General features: G+C 37.4%; 1 protein-coding gene across 1 annotated transcript in view; it reads right to left on the minus strand.

Moving 5' to 3' along the window:
* Window positions 1–11,697: 11,697 nt before the first annotated feature.
* The window catches only part of TBC1D19 (TBC1 domain family member 19), a 53,399-nt gene continuing 44,702 nt past the window's right edge, over window positions 11,698–20,394 (minus strand). The window contains exons 16-21 of the mRNA XM_040587934.1: window positions 19,994–20,026; window positions 16,636–16,745; window positions 15,340–15,431; window positions 14,496–14,611; window positions 13,068–13,138; window positions 11,698–12,079 (exon numbers count right to left, since the gene is read on the minus strand). Of these exons, the coding sequence (XP_040443868.1) occupies window positions 12,005–12,079; window positions 13,068–13,138; window positions 14,496–14,611; window positions 15,340–15,431; window positions 16,636–16,745; window positions 19,994–20,026 (497 nt within the window). The 3' untranslated portion in view covers window positions 11,698–12,004. The remainder of the gene's footprint in view (window positions 12,080–13,067; window positions 13,139–14,495; window positions 14,612–15,339; window positions 15,432–16,635; window positions 16,746–19,993; window positions 20,027–20,394) is intronic.

Consider the following 20,394-nt stretch of genomic DNA (forward strand, 5'->3'; position numbering starts at 1 on the left):
ATACCTCAATTTTTTTTTTTTTTTTTTTTTTTTTTTTTGCCAAAATTGATTGCTAGACTGTAAATGTCCAGACACCTTATTAAATTTTAAGAAGACTTTGACTGTGGCAATTTTGCACCCCCAGTTAAGTCACAATCAGTTCATTAGTAGTTCAAACTGTCTTTAAGATCGGGGTAACCATTCTTGATGTTTAACAAACAGCAATATTACACAACCAATCTATACACTACAAATAATTTGCTTGCCATCTTTCTTTTTCAGTTTTCAAGCAATGTGAGAATTCAACTCATTTCAACACTGAAGTGATAGTTACAGAGATGGCTCAGTGAAAAAGAATATCTCAGAGGGAAGGGAGTACAGATAATTTCATTGCCATATGCAAAAAGAAAATCCCAGTATGTACATAAACTTTCTTTCACCTTCTCTGAATCTCAGTAAATCTCTAAATCCACTCTTACCTAGAGCAGAGACAGTCAGTGCTTTGTATCTGCTTATTCCCTCCCTTCCTGCTAGACAGGAAACAAGGAAAAAAACATTACAGTCAGGAGGTGATGAGAGTCACTACTGCACATGACTAGCAAATGCATGGGAAAAACATAGAATAAAAGTCACAGTAAAAAAATTCTCATTTGGACATAATAATTTAGCACATATCTGTGATCGCAGCAAGTATTGAAGGCTGCCTCCTGGGGTGTGTTTGGGTATGTCTTCACTGGGCAAAAAAAGTTCCTACTCACTTGTAACAGGAACTGTCAGGATGGAGTCTGCCTATTCAGGCTGATAGGGGTGTTCTGGGGGATCAGTTGTAGTCTCGGTGACTCTAAAGTAATTGTAGCATTAAAAATAATGTAAGTAGTGACTTTCAGAATGTTGGGGTTTTTTTGTCTAAATAAGTAGCTAAAGTCTTGTTACCTCATGATGTATAATGCTGCTCTTTACCTGAATAAGCATAGTCAGAAAAATACTGTCAGATTAATTATGTATAAGGGAAACCATTTTCTTCTTTAAGTAAATATTTGGGATGAGAACAAAGAATATTGATGACTTTATGAAGAAGTAAGATGGAAGTGACCAGAGCTTTTACTTCTGGTGTGGTTTTGGTAGTTTTTGCATCTGTTGATCGCAAAAACAAGCAATCACTCAATCAGAGGCCAGAGTTTGAGTGAGTGGGAGATTATATTTTTATGCTCTGTGACTAACAGATAGAAATAAAAAGCCTAGTGAACGTGTGTTTCATGTAAGTACAAGTCTATTGTAGGATGGTCTGAGGTCACAGCAAGCAGACTGTTTCCTGGAATTTCTGCAGGCAAGTTGCACATCCTGTGAACAGGAGCTCTCTAGATTTGTGGCATGTCCTGCCAGGTACTGTGTGTGACACAGCACCTAATAAATAAGATCATTGTGCAGAGGCAGAGACAGCTAGTCTCAAATCACCCAGAAAGTTGAAGGAGATATGGAAACTACTGCTGAGAAAATCAAATAACAGGTATTTTGTCTCTGTCTCAATTCTTTTTATGTTTTGGTTTGGGTGATCGGGAAAAAAGCATTGGAGATCGGGAAAAAAGCATTGGAGACCGTATCTTCATTTACAAGGTCATTGGAAACAGAGAGTCTTCCTACTTTCAAACACAACCTTGGGCATTTGGCATTATGACTTACTACAAACAGCTGTATTTCTCAGGAAACAAGAAAGTGAGGGCAGAATTTCATCCATTGCTTACATCTCCAGGAACAGTACATACAGTTCGTTTTTGTTCCTGCTTGCTTTGCAGATTGTGGTACTTGGAAGGTTGCGTGCAATGTGCTAAGCTTCTCTGAGCACTGGAGTTGAACAAGCTTTCATGATCTTCCTTGGATCTGGACCTTTTTTATTCCTTTATCTGCCTTCATGATGAAATTGGGAGAGTTTGGGTTAGGGATAGGACAAAAAAAGTCCTGCATTCAGTGAAGTTTCTCAGCTTTCTCTGATATACCTGTATAGGACAGGTCATATTATTTTTAATTTATTATTTATCTACTATTTAATGAATTTTAGCAGTTCTTGTTAAACTGTTCATGGTAGTTATTAGGAAACATGGAAAAGGGCTCAACTAAAAGTTAGGCATGTAAATTGGAGACAGTCACCTCCTAATCCCATCCGAATCAATAGAGTTATGGGAACTTCCAGAAGGTTGTTAATTTCCTGCTAAAATAAACATCTAAGATCAGACAACTTTTTAACTTGTTTCTCTTCACTGACAATAAAAAGGGAGCCTTGCAAAACTATTTTAACCATTTAACTGCTAGATTTCTAAAATAAGTTAAACTGTATCCTGCTCTACATGTCTTGCCATTAAAAAAGAGGGGGGTGGAAAAGGCGTATCAACTTCCAGGGGGAAAAAAAAAAAAGATCTTTTGCCTCTTATTCAGTAGGGAATGACCCACACAAAGTGGTCTTGATGCTTTTCTATGTGCCTTATTACATGTCCTTGTAACACAGGAATTTCGTTAACTTTTAGGCCTTACTGGAGTGATATACCTAGAAAATAATCATAAAGGTAAATACTTAACAGCGTTAAAGAGTTGGAATGCACATCCAGTAGCAATCGGTAAACCTTTCCTAATGATTGCTATCTGCCATCATCTCTACACTGCAGTTAGTTCAGACAATATCTTCAGAACCAATCTTGAAGGACTAAAGAAAGACTCAGAGAAGCACTTGCCTCCGAAGACGTATTCCCAGTGGGATTAGCTGTGCTAACACCAGCAGTGCTCCCCTTCATCTGGAAACAGTGTGATTTTTTTGATACTGAAAGTTTCAATATCACTCCAGAACTGGTACCTTCTACACAATCTTGATGTTTCTGTAATCTGAAAAAGAAAGACAAGCTCAAGAAACAGGTATAAGACCAAAAAAATTAGGTTGCTAATGCTTCCTGAATTGTAAAGGCTGGAGGTAGGTGTGACGCCTATCCAGAGTTACTGGAGAGAGATTGCAGCAAACCATGGGCTATGGTAGTGGGTGGTGTTCGTTACAGCAGGGCCCTTGCCTTCTCCTGGGAGTTTGAAGGTGGAAAGAATGCATGGTGTACTTCTTAAATTCCCTTAAACTCCCCCTTTTAGATCTAACAGATGGCCTGAAAACTCACACTGAAATAAGGGGGCTAGTGAAAATTTAAAATAAATATGAAGGGAATAAAAAGCTAAAATGCCTAGCATTAACCCTTACAAAATCTTAGTACAGCACTGAGTCTTGAAAGTATGTTTCTGTCCCATAATAACCCTGCCTTTGAATAGCCTGGTCCCACCAAAAGCAGCGCGCAGCACACAGCGTTGACCTGTTTGCATTGGAACAATTTCCTGAGCAGTATCAGCAACCATCTCTCTGTTTAAATGCCTGGACTGAAGTCAGGAAAGAGAAATTTATCCTCCACTTGCCATTTAAATAATCTCACCATGATGTTTTCTAAAAAGGGGCAAAATTTCAGTCTAGAGAAAATTGAAAAGATGGCTTATGTTTGCACTGAGAACGTACTCATTTCAGTTGGGCTGTGTCCAGCTTTCTGAGAGATCTACAGTAAATTCTAGAAAAACAGAGCAAAAAAGGCCAGTTTAAGTGAGCATATTCTTCATTAAACTGTTTGGAACTTGTGAACAAAAGATCTGTGTCTATGAAGGGCTATTTCTTCTATAGCATTTTACATTGCATATGTCTTTGTGCTGCTGAAAAAAGGTGGTATTTTTCCTTCATAAAAGTATAAGAGACTGAGCTGAGATTTTGTAAAAATGTTCACAATTGCTTAGCTATAAGAAAACACAGAATAACTGTATTACAGTTCATGCTTTTTAACGAGGAAAATACAAATATTTATATGAATTCCTTTATTCAATGGAATTTATATTAAAAAATGGAAAAATGGTCTCTGGGGGAGAATTTCACACAGAGACCACGAAAGATCTGACAAAACAGAGAAAAGTGTAAAGCCTCTAACATCATGAATTACTATTGTACATACCACATAAGATGATTTTTTTTTTTTTTTTTCTTGCCCAGATTTCACCATTCTCTATTTCTTCTCTGGAAATTATACTTTTATTTTGTCCTATCATCACATTCTAGAATATGGTGTAAAGCTCTAGTGTATGCTAACCAAAGTTTATTTGTACAAACTACCATCTTGACCCTTCCCTCAACCAAAATGTAATAGTAGGGGGTGAGTTTTGAGTTTTGAGTTTTGTGTAGTAGAGAATAATGGGAATATCTTTGATTACCTGCTTGACAGCTAGTATATACAGCACTGTGTGTGACTTCTTTCAAAGCCAAGGCACTCAATAAGTCCTTAGGTCCAGCCTGAGAAAATCTGCACACATTATGGTGTCTGTAATGTCACTGCTTCTCTCTCATCTCCTTCTAACTGAAAACATGGCAGGCATGCATTACATCCCCGCATCACACAGTTTCTCCATTCTGCATTCAGAATGGTGATGTAGGACATTCAAGAAAACATCCCAGGCATCAGTCCCTGCTGCTTCAGGAGGATTGCACTGACAGGAGGGTCTTTGATGGGTTTGGCTTTGGAAGATTTCAAGCCTCTATTTAGGTCTTTATTAACCTAGATTGTTGCAAAGCCCAAACATCTACTACTCCCATCTTTTAATTGTGTGGTTTCAGGTCTGAATATTGATTAGCTGCCTAAATAAATAATACCTGTTGTAAACAGACTCTCCACTATAATACTTACCCTTTATCTGTATTGCCACCTAATGCAGAAATGGACAGATAGCAAACCTTTAAAGTTTTTCCAGGATTTCTCCATAACAGATTAGAAACATCATCTTTCTCAGGGAAAAATAAGAGTCCTAAACAGAAGGGTTTATATTTTCTATAAGATGTAAACTGTAATTCACAAAGACAGCAAAACCAGATTAGACAAAACTATGTAAGGATATTGAATATTGCAAAAAAGAAGGGAGGAGAAGATAAAGCTCTGGAACATAAATATCTGGTGGTAAAAGTTTGAATTTCAAAATTTATATTACCATACCAAAGAGACATTTTCTCTTTCATATGATTCACAAAACTTACTCAAGCTCTTAAAAAATAATGAAGAATTCAGAAACACCTTTTTACCTTTTAATTGACATACATGTTTTAATTGCTGAATAAAGATACAGTCTAAGGTCAGTAGAAGAAAACGTACTTTGTTAAATATACAAATAGCAAATGATCCCTTTCTGTGTTGCAGAGAGTACAGTCTACAGAGTATGAGCATCTTTTTCCACAAGCCCTTCCTTTCAAGAATCACTTTTCCCACAGTGAAAGTGCATTTTGTGAGCGTAAGGCATAGGTGGGAGGCAGGCCTCGCAGCCCTTGTATTAATGATGAGGGGTGTTAATGCTGGTAACGCTACTTTACCATGTCTATCAGTTTTATCTAAAATGTATCACAAACTAAAACTAAGTATCTAAATATGTCTTTAGGTCAGAAACTATCAAGAGAACTTCTTCACCACTCATGTGAGTGCCGAAAGCAACTGGAACCTCCTTCACAAGCTGTAACTATGCCAGTTTTCCACAGTTAGAACTTGATGTTAACATTAATGAACCAGGACTGGGCTTCAAAGCAATGCTCATGTTTTTGTAACCCAGATGCAGTTAAAAAAAATAAAAAAGGAGAAAAGGGAAAATGTTATGACACTAGATGTATTATCAAACAAATTTAGATAATAAATAATTCTGAAAAAATAGAAGATTAAATATTGCTTTTAACAATGTATATTTGTGCTGATTTACTATTTGTAATTGGACTCATTAAGAGCATAACTATCCTAAACAGAGCTTTTCAGGAAAAAAAAAAAAAATCTATAATGTGCCATTCATGGAACACACAGCTGTTGAATAAACTGAACTATCAGATACCTACTAAAACATATTACGTGGCTATAATGTAATATTTTGTCTTGACTATCAAATCCCAGTTTGTCTCTTAGCAACATGATACAGACTTTTTTTGTTTAAAACAAAGCACAGAAATTGGTCATGTGCTTTGTCTTGCACCAATTGTGAGCTTTAACTCCTTTGTTAAATATTCCATTTATTTTGGTCATAATCCCAAAAGAAACAATTTGTTCAAACTGTTCAGCCAAACACAATGTCATTTGGCAAAACACCATGGTCCTCCATAAAGCCAATTCTCCAGAGATAATACTTTGCACATTATCAGTAGTCCCACATCTAGAACAACAGGCTGATTTTGAAATAGGGACAAATAGAGGCCCCACCACATCTGATGCTGAACTTCACTTTCTGTAACCAGCAATGTCTGAAAATACACAGAATCAGGTGAACCTCCCTGGGCTCAAATAAAGACTCAAAACAAAGAAAAAAGGTTTGACAAAAAAGCAGTATTTCTCCCCCATATTAATTTTAAGGCTGATCCCCAATCTGTATTTAGACTGCATCGTAATTGTTTAAGTGTTGTGGTCTTACAAAGCGTGGTAAACCCAAGATGAACATCCTATTCTAACCATATATTCAGTCTATTCTCATCAGCATCTGCTGACTTCTGTTGCACTGTATGTTGTCCACAGAAGACACAAGTATCCCAAGATGCTTCTCAAAACCGTAATTGGTCTGTACAGCCGTCATTTGATAGGTATACAATTGTCTAATTAAAAACAATAAAAAAGATGAGACATTTTAACAGTTTTAAAGCAGAGCACAACTGTTACACTGCTGGTTCAAAACAATTTTCCCTGTGTTCATAGTCTTGTTAAGGTATTGAAAAAGCTAAGCATGAAGCGTGCAGGAAAAAAATGCTTTCAGTTATTTCAATTAGCAGCACAGCTTATTCTGGATTCTAGATGTTTCAGATTATTCTGTGGTTACTTACTACAATAAATGGTTCTTACAGAACTCCTCACAGACGCGCAGTCCCTCACAACAAGTGTGGCCTCATGCTGAAAGCCTGATGCCTCCAGGAAGGAGTGTTTTTTTCTCTCCTGCACTGAATCCTAAAGCTGTAAAAAAACCCAAACTCCACCACCACAGTTGTCCTTGAGCACGTCTTCTGAAGCCCAGTATTGTTAACATGGCTACCCAGAGGGGGAATTATTCACAGGGGTGGCTTCTCCTGCTGGTGCTGCCCAGGAGGAGAGGAAGGCTAGTTACTATCTCCTCTGCTGGCCATTCCCAGAGGCTCTTGGCTTGGCCATGGTCCTGGTCCTGGTTCTTGTCCTGGCTCTAGCTCTGCTGCGTTCCCCTGCCCAGTAACTGCACATCAGGCAAACTTTTTGGGGCTGGAGGAAGCCAGCTGCAGCTGGCCGTACAAAACACAAACTCTGTTGATCCAAAATACATGCTTCAGCTAATTGCCTTTCCTGAGCGGGCTTTGGGGATGAAAGCTGCCGGTGCAGTAACATCTGCCAGCAGCCAGGCATGGACAGGAACAGCCTCTAGGAAAGGAGGGAAAAGGAAGTGCCCAGCAGCTCCCGCCACCCCTGCCACATCCTCCCCCTCCCTCTCCTGTTTCCTCACATAAAATACTTGACAGAATATTTTACCAATTTTTTAAAGTATGTCAAAAGGCTCTCCCCCTTCCTCACTGAAGATACAGCCCTACAGTTTTGCAATATATTTCAGTATCTTTTAAATAAATGCTTATTTAGCGTTACTAAGTGGCTCACGATATTGCCTTCCCCTGACAGATCTTTATACAGCAACGGACAAGAAGCTCAACACGGCCCGGCAGTGCATGCTTGTAGCCCAGAAAGCCAGCTGTATCCTGGGCTGCATCAAAGTAAGGGTGACCAGCAGGCTGGGGGAGGTGATTCTCCCCCTCTACTTGGCTCATGTGAGACCCCACCTGGAGCACTGTGTTCAGCTCTGCGGCCCCCAATATAAAAAGGACCTGTTGGAGAGAGCCCAGAGGAGGGTCACGAAGGTGATCAGAGGGCTGGAACACCTTTCTTGTGAAGACAGGCTGAGAGAGTTTGGGTTGTTCAGCCTGGAGAAGACTCTGGGGAGACCTTACAGCAGCTTTCCAGTACCTAAAGGGGGCCTACCAGAAATCTGGAGAGGGACTTTTTACAGGGGCATGTAGCCATAGAACAAGGGGTAATGGCTTGAAACAGGAAGAGAGTAGATTTAGTCTAGATATTAGGAAGAAATTCTTTACTGTGAGGGTGGTGAGGCACTGGCACTGGTCGCCCAGAGAAGTTGTGGATGCTCCACAAGTGTTGAAGGCCAGGCTGGATGGGGCTTTGAGCAACCTGGTCTAGTGGAAGGTGTCCCTGCCCATGGCGGGGGGGTTGGAACTAGATGATCTTTAAGGTCCCTTCCAACCCAAACATTCTATGATATGATTCTATGATTCTGTTTAATTAAATCCATTCAGTCTTTTTGGAAGAATTTTATAAAATTCATTAGAAGACAGTAAAAGAGGCATGTGCTTGGGCATATGGTTTTTTGCTGCTTTCTGTTTACAAGTATAAACGTTTCTTGAACTGGTGTCTCTTTCCAGCCTTTTCCCTTTACTGGGATATCTTAAGTGTTTCACAATCTCCATACTCTCTCAATTTCTCATAATAAAATTTGTTACTATGACACAAAAAAAATCCACTGAAAAGTAGAAGCTGTTCTAGTTATTCAATTGTTCCATTACCCAGTCATCAAGATTTAAGTTTCAATATATTTTTGGAAGTACTGAACGAAGATAACTTGGGTACATTTTTAGACAAGCCTATTTACTTTTGCATTTTTTAAACAGTCTATTTGACATTACAAGTAACCTTTGACAGACCGTAGCCAGAATCATAAGGTAAGCAGCAAAAAATTGATCCCTATCTATAAATATGGAAACAATTGGTTCTTGTTCTGGAATGTCTGTTTATATGATTTCAGATAGGGAGGAACAGACCAAGAAATACAACTCAGCTAAACTGAGCTGTTGAAGGTCCAGATGAGTCTGTTCAAATCAATGTAATTATCAATTTAGATATGATTCTACTATCAAAGTCTGGCCATTACTTAAAACAGAAAAAATGAAGAAGAGTTTCAGGAATTTGGAAGTCAAATGATGGACTACACACATGAACAGGTTGGAACTGGTGTGTAAAGTTAAGGAATTAAAACTTAAATAATTGATACTACCTACATATACAAGAGAAGTATCTAGCTGTAAACCAGTCATTTTACTATTTTTAAAAACATTTGAAATTAAAGCGTTATTTAAGCAAGGGAGATTAAAAATACAAGTATCAGCCAGAATCTGAAACACAGTATTTTGTTGGAACTAAACCAAGAAACTAAGGGGAATATGAAAGCAATACTTCTTCAGTAAAAGCAATTTTTTAAGATAGATTTTTGTATTTTTTTAAAAACCTAACAGTATAGTTGAAGTCTAAGAGTATCTGGTTCATTTTTCATCCCATCTTAATCTCATTTTTGAAGCAATTATACTCATTATTCCTGTATACATTCCTGTCTGTGCGTATGCATCTTTCTGTGTCTCAAACATCTGACAAAGGGCAGCAGAGGTCTTCAAGAGATTTGCTGCTAGAGCTGGTTCGTACAATACCTGGCCCAAGAGCTGCATGCAGTCTGTGAAGCCTGTGGTCAACCCTGCAGGGAGAGGCACAGCATCACCCCAGGCTCACGGAGCAGCCAGCCTGGGCAGTCAGCATGAGTGGTATAGCAGAAGATCCAGCCACGAGGAGAAATGAGTGTGAAGGTCAGGAAAGGAGTTAAGTACTCCAGTGGGAAAGGCAGGGGGGGCACAAGGGAGATATGAGATTGTAAGGATGAATAACAAGATGCCAAGTCAGAGGAAAACAGACCATGCTCTGTTACTCACAGAACTGCTTCTTTAAACAAGAACCCAAGTTTCTATGTCTGCCTACTTATAACATTTTCAAAAACATTGAAAATGAAAAAAAAAAGAAAAAAAAAAGAAAAAAAATATTGCTCAAAAATCCCAGCATGGAATGGGTTAGGGTAATGTTCAGATTCTGCACCATGTACTTACACAGAGAGATGCAAATGAGAGTCAGGAGACCTCTAGGGAATCTCCCTTGCTATTTAGTAAATACTTTTAATACCCTAAAAAGCCATGGTAACCTTTTAATCACCTTACTGAGCCACAAACCTTGTGACTGGTTTGTAACACTATAACTTCTAAATTGTTACCCAATCTTACTGATTTTAAAAACTGCAAAATGCTGCAGTTTTAGAGGTAGATGTGCGTTATTTGTTGTTCTGAAGATTAAATGAGGTCTTGTGGTTAATACACAAACCAAGCATCCCAAAGTATAAAGAGGAATTTGGGAAAGAAGAGACTGCTCACCTCTTTTATGAATTTACTCTGTAATTTTTAGCAAATCACTTAATCTTTCTGTGCCTCCGTTCCCATATATAAAACCAGGTAATACTTGCTGTAAAGATAAAAGTTGTCACATGTCCTCTTTTTAAAATCTAAATGTCATCAAAAAGCCTCTAGTCAAACAGTTGAAACTATTTCTTGCAAATATTAAGGAGAAGATCCATTTTCTTTGTTATACAGAACAAAATTTCCCTAAATATTCTCATTCAGTACATTGTGTTTGTTAAGCAGTTTGGTTCTTAATATAAGAAGTGATCATACTGAGTCCAGAACTTTACCTTTTTTTAGAATTAGCCTTATAAATCTACTAGCGGTCTATAAAAGATCCGTAAGTTGCTTACTACATTATCCTGACAGAGACAACAAGAATCACAGACGTAAAGCTCATAACCCTATCTCAGACTACAGCTTAGATCATTTGACAGAAAACTTTTGAGCAAACTATGAGGGATTCATGTTTCACTGTCATACATTCAGTATGTATGACAAATGATGACAACTACATGTAAGTAAATTAGGCAAAGATAAAAGTCCTATGGCAAACACAGTGGCTATATTACCCATTATGTTCTCTTGACTTTGATCCTTTTTCAGCTATTAAGATATGCTCAATCAAAACAGATTATTCAATCCAATTTTGGTATTAAACAAATCAGTAGAAAAAGCTGGAAGACCTCACAAAAGCTATGATCACTAACAGACGATGAGCCAGCCTAACAGCGTAGTGACAATCTGTCACACATCGATATGAGTATGGATTCTGAAGCCTGAGCTGTTGAATCAGAGAGGCTGGAAAACTGGCAAAAGCCTAGCACTGCTCTCCCAAAGACAGCATGGGTCACGGCAGAAGGACTCTTGGCATCGTTCTCAGGGGAATATTTTGGCTCATGCAAGGACTGGCTCCAACAAGTTATGAAAGAAGCTATGCTCAGGCCTTCTCTGCAGGGGAACATATTTTATGACACGGGGCCTTTGATGGGACTCTGGGTAGGAGTTTAGAAGATGCATGACATAGCTGTGTACCTAACCGAACATGAATGGGGAATGCGTGACTGTATCTCTGTATATGAAAAGAATAAACGGAAGTAGCTATCAGGAGAAAAAATACAGAGAAAACTTCAGCGATGAGAATAAGTAGGACAGAGATAGCAGAACTGGTATATGAGCCTATCCTTTCCTTAGAAAATCAGAAAAAAAATCTTGCAAGTTAAAGTATCTTTATTTTCTCAGTTTACAGTATTTGAGCTGATAACTTATAAGCTGCGACCTTGAAAAAGTAATTTCATATTAAAAGAGAGCTTTTACAACTCCAACATTAACATCACAAAACTCAGATCACAAATTATATTTACTTTATGTAGTTTAATGTTACATGCATTTTAGACACCGATTCACGTTGGTTTTTTGCACAAGTAGTCATTCTCACTGTACAAATAATAATCATTGCTGTTATGGTGAAATTCAGTAGCATGCACTGCACACGCTCATGTGCAAAGTTATTGTTTTCAGTTAGAAAATTTTAAGGTAATGATTTCTAAATTAATATTATACATACAGTTTAATTTTGGTTTTATGCAGACATTGCATAGATGATGATTAGCTTCTCAAGAAAGACTGGAATTGTGGTACCGGTATTGTTGAAGCAGATCAAGTGACAGTTGCAAACAAGAAGATTTGAAGAAGAGGCATAACTTTCAGGGTTGAAAGGTCAGCAAGTACAGCCTAGGATAAAAAAAAACAAAAAGGCTTCTTAAACTTGACATTTGAATCAAATTTCTTTAAAGCAAGTCAAGAAATCAGAAAAACGTTGAAATACTGACTACAATACTAACAGTAATTAGATTCAGACCTGGCTAGAAATAAATTATGCTGGTTTATGTTAGTGCCTTATTGTATTATTTTTCACGCTAAGATTTCAAAGAAAAAACATATGTTTATGTATATAAACCAAGTAACTTTATTTAAGCCTTTAGCCTTACTTCAAATATACATGGCATCATGGGTGAGTAAGGGGTCTAACATTTCAACTTGCTTCTAAAAATAATTGGGAATTGAGAGTCCTTATCCTGTGGCTTGGCTAGTACTTGTGAAGTAAATCCAATGTAATGACTCAAATAGTCAATGTCTTCTCATGAAAGTATGTTTAAAAAAAAAAAAAAGAAAAATATCAAGTCATCAATCACAAACTCTCAAAGTTTAAAAAAAACATCAGTTTTGGAAAAAAAGAAAATCTGAACAAATTACTAGAGATAAACAATAATAATCTTCACCTACATGATTTAATTTTCTTCATTTCTCACAAGAGTACTCAGTGAAATTTCAGATGCGACAAAAGTAATCTTGGAAAATCTTTGTAATATCAAAAAGCACAAAAGCAACTACATCAAAATGTACTGAGAAAAAAGGTACAAACCACAATATTTTAAAATCAATATATGCCACAAACACAATTATCTATTAAAATAGAAAAAAATGTAATTGTACAAAATAATTTGATAACACTGCATTTTTGTAGCAAATAGACCCTTTCATTTCCATTTACTCCATAAAGCAGTATTACGTACACAATTTCCTTAGTTCTTTATATGAGGTAAGAATTTAGGCAGAAAGATTTACACTATGTACCATGTGCCATATGAAGTTTAAGTTACTCCTGTTGGCAAGGCATCAGAAACTATTTCAATCTCCTCTAACTGAAACTTATCCTTACTTCAGCTGCAGCCAGTGATGTCACCTCCATCAGGTTGACCGCTCGGAAAGCAAACACAGCAGCTGCCAGGACTGAAAGAAAATGCCCAATATTTCAGTTGCTGACCTGTTAATTAGTGTTTAGAATTAATCTTGATGTATAATACCAATTCTCACTCCCTTAGAGAAATTATTTTGATTCTGAAGAATAATATACAATAGATGGCTGTGTTTTGAGTTTCTTTGGCTACTCTTTAAAACTGATCGGAAAAACACAACATTCTTTCAGAGAAGTCTGAGTGAAAATGCTTGAGTTTAAGATAAATAGCTCTTAATTAAAAGGGACAAAGTGATTTACAATCAGTTCATTTCTAAGCAAATATTTTTAATTTATTTAAATAGCACTATTTCAGTTGTGAATATTATGAAATATTTTCAAAAATGTTCATTTGTTTTGTAGTATCTTATATAATTATATAGAATCATAGAATCATTTATGTTGGAAGAGACCTTAGAGATCATCAAGTCCAACCGTTAACCCAGGACTGCCAAGTCCATCACTAAACCACATCACTAAGCCCCGCTTCTATGCGTTTTTTAAATACCTCCACGGACGGTGGTTCCACCACATCCCTGGGCAGCCTGTTCCAATGCTTGACCACCCTTTCTGTCAAGAAATTTTTCCTAATATCTGATCTAAACCTCCCTTGGAACAACTTGAGGCCATTTCCTTTCATACTGTTGCTACTTATCTGGGTGAAGAGACCTACCTCCACCTGCCTATAATCTCCTTTCAGGTAGGTGTAACTCCATTTACTACCACTCTCTACCCCTCTACATAGCTGTCTTATATGTACGAATGGAACCAAAACCTTTTATCTTCTATTTACCTACTTTGTATTTAAAAACTGACCCAGCTGAATACACATGTCTTCTTTAGAACCTCAATCTTAAACCTTGCATAAATCTTAGGGCATAATTTTCTTTAAAAAAAAATAATTACAAAAGTGCAAAACTTTCAAAATGTCTTAAAAGATGGGACTTCTAAAGAAGACATCCAGCAAAATCAGGGGAACTCTCATTTGCTCTAAGTACTGAAGAAATACTTGCCATAAGTGAGTAACATGAACCTTGTATTTTGTGAAAGGAGATGAACTCATTTATTGTTACCACTGAAACTAGGAGAACATCCTATATTCTGTTCAGAGAGCACTTAGCAGTTTTGCGGTGCTACCACGAAAAAAAATTACATCATATATTTTTGTTAAGAGATGCAGTACTTACACAATTCTTGTTTTCTAAAAGTTATACTCCTTGACATGTATGTAATCTGCTTTCAGCATTCAAAGAGCAGTTATTTCCTTCTTGTCACAAAATACATTTGAAGCTAACATGTATTGGCCTTACATCCACCTGGACTTAATAAGTTTTGTAAAAACAATTCTATTACCAGCAAGAATTTCTAGAGAGTTGTATCCCAGGATTCTGTCCCACAGAAGCAAGAGCTGATCTGTAGCTAAATAACCAGAAAATGCTCGTACCATCCATTTAAACGAAATTCGTAGCCTGAAAACAAGTGATAAACAACAGTTACTGTATTTGTTTCCCACAATGATCAGTCAAATCCTCTACAAATTGAAAATATTCTATTATTCTTCTGAATTTCTCTTCTAGAAAGAATAGCCATTTTCTCTTGCTGCTTTAATAATCAATATTTTCCTTTGCAACAATCATCAGAAAACTATTTAGCATCTTGTTTGACAAAGTACTATATAATTAAAATATTCTGACCAAACAATCAGAGCAGAGGGATCTTCAGCTATTATCACCCCCAATGTTTCATCCTTTCTGCAATTATATTATGATGAATACCAATTATACCAGCAAGATTTTCATGTTCTATTGCACTTGGTGCCATGAGTACAGTACAGAATAACAGTCTCTTGCTCTCTCCCTTTCCAGTAGCTTCTGCTGCAACTAACATATCTCTGTGTCCTTTGTCCCCTACAAAATAAATCACTTAGTTCCATCAGATCTGACATGAATAACTGAAACTTAGCTGAATAATGTAGTGTTCCTCGTAGAGCAATTCCCCTCACTCTTTCATAGAACTTACAGAAGAAATGCACAAAGCACATGCACACCTTAGACAAAGGACTCCAATTGACTTTCAAGGAAAACCAGCACACTGATGTTTTTGAATAATTTTCCATATCTTTTAAATTAAAATACTACAGAACAGCATTTCCAGAACAATGAATCTTCAACATTTGTAGTCAGAAAGATGTACTTACGGCTGAGCCCCAATTTCTCGAAGGTGATAAAAAAGCTGGGGCAGATGGGTTTGTAGAAGAGTCTCAAACAGCAAACACAATGACACAATGCCCTAATGAAACAAGATCATATCCTGAATACTAACACTCACCCTGCCAATCTCAGAAAACAGTATCAGCATGTAAGTATGCATGAATTTTTAATTCAAGCAATAAAACACTATTAATGATACAATACACAGCTCAGGTAAGAGGGGCACAAGCAACTCTAATGCCTTCAGTCACTAATTTTATGTATATATTAGCAATGTAATATGTTGTGATAGTTCCTTTCAGCTGGAAGTTACTTATGGTATTTGTATGTCAGGCGCTAAGTACTTAGCAGGTTATTATAATATGACCTACTTGAAATACCTCCACTTTGATGAAATAGACCTCAGTTGCACTAAAAAAAAAAAATTATGTGAGAAATAGTATCTCTGATAACTAAAACCAAATAGCAATGGGGATAACTATGAAAAAGCTAAATGTAAACGCATTTTTACATTTCTTTTTAAAATTACCATGAAAATGAACAGATTTTTGTCTGACCCATTTTCCTGCTTTTAATGACTGAAAGCACAATGCACAGCCTTGAAATGGTATATCAAGAATAGGATTTTCTTTTAACCAGGAAGTGTTTTCAAAAAGTACTATAGCTATTCAGCAATTTGGGAAGGAGGGAAAAAAAATATTTACTAAGTTTTATTTGTCAAAAACAGAAGATAAACCGATTTCTACTATTGTCTTACATTCAAGACAGCTTGTCCTGGTCATTTGTTATTTAAATTTATCTAGCACATGCTGACACACACAGATACTTGAGCTAAAGAAACAGATGTTAACTTGATGTCACTGAAACAGGATCTGTATATATATATGACTGTGTTTTAGTCCCTCCACCCCAGAAAATACTTAAGCGTGCACTTACATGTCATTAATTAAAATGAAAGTGAGTATGCATTTATGTGACTTCCTGAACTGAGAAACCTATTACATAAAAGACTTGACTCTCAAAAAACCACCCACACCCTCATAAATTGAGAGAGCTGTATTATTTTTAAATACATGATGTTCGATAGCAAAGACTATAATTGACACAAAAAACAAAAATATCCAAACTGGAGTTACCTAATAATTTTTCCAAGCTTGCCTGAAATATTTTATTATATTTAAAAGGATATATTTCAATCACATAGAAAATCATGCCACTGCATATTATTGTTCCATAGCAAACAGAATATCAAGTGAGTGGGTTTTAATTCCTAATGAACTTACAGAGGGATGAGAAGAGATGGAATGGAGTCTGAAGAAAAAACGCACATACATCTCACGGAATATCTGATACAATTTGGAAGGTTCATGGTACAGAAAACAAAGTGGAGCAACTGAAAGGATAAAAGAATTATAATTGACTCAACACTGTAAACTTCTAAAAGAGTTCAATGATTAAGTGCATGAAGTATGAGGAAAACCCAAGTAATTTATAGTAGTACAACTTACAAAAACAACACTAAACCAATTATTAAGAAAGAAGTATTTTATAATACAGTCTATCATTTGACTTCAATAGTTAAGAAAGGGAGTACAATACAGCCTAGGTAATAGTTCTATATATTTCAAGTATCTAAACTAGTTAGACCCTGCTTACTACAATGCTGGCTTCTGAAACAATAGAAATACACTTTAAGGATGGTTTCTCTGGGGTTTGTAGTAATCTATAACTTCCAATGTGCCCTTGGGCTAGTGACCATCTCTGAATTGGTTCCCCATTTGCAAGACTGGAATAAGTTTGCTGCTTGAAGATAAGCATTGTCAAAACTAAAATATTTTAAAAATAGCTTTTAGTTGCCACAGTAACATCACATAAGTATGACAAACTGACAGAGAGCTGTATTATCTGAAAACCATGGACATTTAGTAGTTTATTGTTTAGAAGCTTTGTAATATACCTGATTCAAAATAAGAGTTGGCTACATTTGTAAAGCAGCAGTTCTCAAACTTTTTTACAATCAGTCCCTTTTTCCTTTTTGTAGAAGTCTAGCATATGGATAAATCTGTTGTATGTATATGCTGCACAAACATAATCAGTTCCTTCCAATTGCTACTCCATTCATTTAATGCATGTTTTACAGACAGTTGTTCTATATCAGGGGTCCTCAAACTACGGCCCACGGGCCAGATACCCCCCCCCCTCCAGGGTCCTCAATCCGGCCCCCGGTATTTACAGACCCCCCCACCCCCCCCGCCGGGGGTTGGGGGGGGAAACCAAGCAGCCGCAGGTGACTGCCTGCCACTGCATCCGCGCGCCGGCCCCCTGGTTAAAAAGTTTGAGGACCCCTAGTCTATATACATTTCTGTAAACAGCCTTTTTAGCTATCCACTCATCACATCTACTGCCTCATTTTACAGGTGCGTTCATTATGGATGACAACTTACATTTTAACACACTCACAGTTTCTATCTCTACATTCACATTCCCTTCTAGTTTTATTTACACAAAGCTAGGGATATGAATACATTTACCTGTATACATATGTATATATATGCACATAGATATATGTACTTATATATATATATATATATGGGTGTATGCATATATCAATTCATTTTCACATATATATATATACACACATCAGAGAAGGTGGCTTAATAGAAAGCAGTAGTGTATGTGTATGAGAAGTGGGATGCCAAGGCAAGGTGAGATGTCCACAGAAATGTGTATTTACAGAGGGGCAAGAAAAGCAGAGGGTGTTACTAATGCGTATGCTTTTAATGACTGAAGATGGAGGTGGAAGACTTGGCAGCATGCATATGAACATAAAGGCCAGGAGGATCACAGAACAGTGCCTGACAGCTGGCACCCTACAAGCGTATGCATGTGAACACGGAAAAGTGTATAGGATTTACATACAGAGCGGCTGCAAAGCTGCCTGGCAGAAAAGGACCTGGGGGTACTGGTTGATGGCAGCCTGAACACGACCCAGCAGTGTGCCCAGGTGGCCAGGAAGGCCAATAGCACCCTGGCTTGTATCAGTGTGGCCAGCAGGACAAGGCAAAGGATTGTCCCCCCTCATACTTGGCACTGGTGAGGCCACACCTCAAATACTGTTTCGGGCCCCTCACTTCAAGAGGGATGCAGAGGTGCTGGAGGGTGTCCAGAGAAGGGGAACAAAGCTGGCGAAGGATCTAGAGAACAAGTCTTACGAGGAGCAGCTGAGGGAACTGGGGTTGTTTGGTCTGAAGGAGACTCAGGGGGGAATTTATTGCTCCCGACAACCACCTGAAAGGAGGCTGTAAGTAGGTAGGTGGAGGTAAGTCTCTTCTCTCAAATAACTAGTAACAAGACAAGAGGAAAAGGACTCAAGTTATGCCAGGGGAGGTTTAGATTGGGTATTAGGAAAAATTTCTTGACAGAAAGGGTGGTCAAGCATTGGAACAGGCTGCCCAGGGATGTGGTGGAATCACCATCTCTCGAGATATTTAAAAAACATGTAGAAGCAGTGCTTAGTGACGTGGTTTAGTGATGGACTTGGCAGTCCTGGGTTAACGGTTGGACTTGATCTCAAAGGTCTCTTCCAACCTAAATGATTCTGTGATTCTAGATAAAGATCCAGATACTTCCTCCTATAGCAGCACAGCATAGAATACACAGAATGCTCTGCTTGGTCCCAGCTACCCATAGCTTGGAGTTAATTACTGTGTTTCCACTGCCTTGTTTTTCAGCCTCCCTCCTTCTCACATCAGACACGTTCTGAGCCCTTGCACAGAGAGGGCAGGAGGGAGGGAGGAAGCTCACACCCAGTTTCAGAGACGCTGTTCTCAAGGGCAGAGTCAAATCCAAACATTTTGAAAAGTGGTGTCACACACAAAAAGTGAAAGCTTCCTAGTCAGTACCTAAGGAAGAATTTGTAACTCAGCTGTTCTTTACTTCAGAGACTTAAGATTCCTTATTAATGTTCAAATTTGCATTTTGTATTTAAATTGCCTGATTTTAATGATTAGCAAAACGTAGCATTTTAAGTATAAACAAAACCTACTTGCCCTGTGATACCACAAACACCTTTGATAAATCAAAGAAAAAAACGGAAAAGCTGTAACAAATAGTCTTACACTGTTTTCTGCATTAGGTGCATTGTTACATCTGAGACCTGAGGAGATTTTTCTGCTCATTTTCTAGAAAACTTGTTGATATTTGAGCTTTCATTTATGCAGTAAATTAGCAACCATTCCATTATTTAATGCTCCTTTAACATCTGTTCTAGGCAAATGGATACATCAACAGGCCTTTCACATAATTCGTGTTTTTAAGAACTCTTCACAGGGAACTTAGTCTATCCAGAAATAAAACACAAGAAAAGAGCACTCTGTCTACAAACTTTATCCCTTTATTCATATACATTAAGATGCATAGCTCAGCTATTAGCTCTCAAAGAAGGAACTCCCACACAGTAGCAAGCTGTAATTTAAGTAAACAGAAACACCTGGAATTTTAAAAGTTGTGTACAACAGTCTTCATATACAAAGAAACAGACTATACACACAAGTTTAAAAGTTGCGGAAAAGTACATGCAGCTTTAAACTGCAATGATAAAAAGCAATACCGAGGTTTTAAGAGTTTACGAGTCACACTTACCATACATAGAAAAGCCATGAAAAGGAATTACACCTAAAAAACATAATATATTTTAAAAAATATTTATTTTTATGCATGTAAAAAAACTGTATTTTCCCCCCAGTTTCTACATTGGCAGTCATTTTGCCTACTATAGGAACAAAAATATTTCCTTATTATGGCATGTGCAGTCTTGGATCTCAATCCTGTAAATATTTAAACACATGCCTAAACACATGCTATAGTTCCTAGAAAGTCAAGTAAAGCTCCATTTTCATGAGGTTATTACATATAAACTTTGCCGAAATCAGAACCTAATTTCAGATAAATGACAAGGCTTAAGTGTCATGCACCGACAAGGAGGGAGCAGAAAAAAAGGAGGCCAAGACCTCTAGTAATTCATGTTATACTCTGCTAAAACA

The sequence above is a fragment of the Falco naumanni genome, chromosome 1 (assembly GCF_017639655.2).
Source record: "Falco naumanni isolate bFalNau1 chromosome 1, bFalNau1.pat, whole genome shotgun sequence".
NCBI classification, from domain to species: Eukaryota; Metazoa; Chordata; class Aves; order Falconiformes; family Falconidae; genus Falco; species Falco naumanni.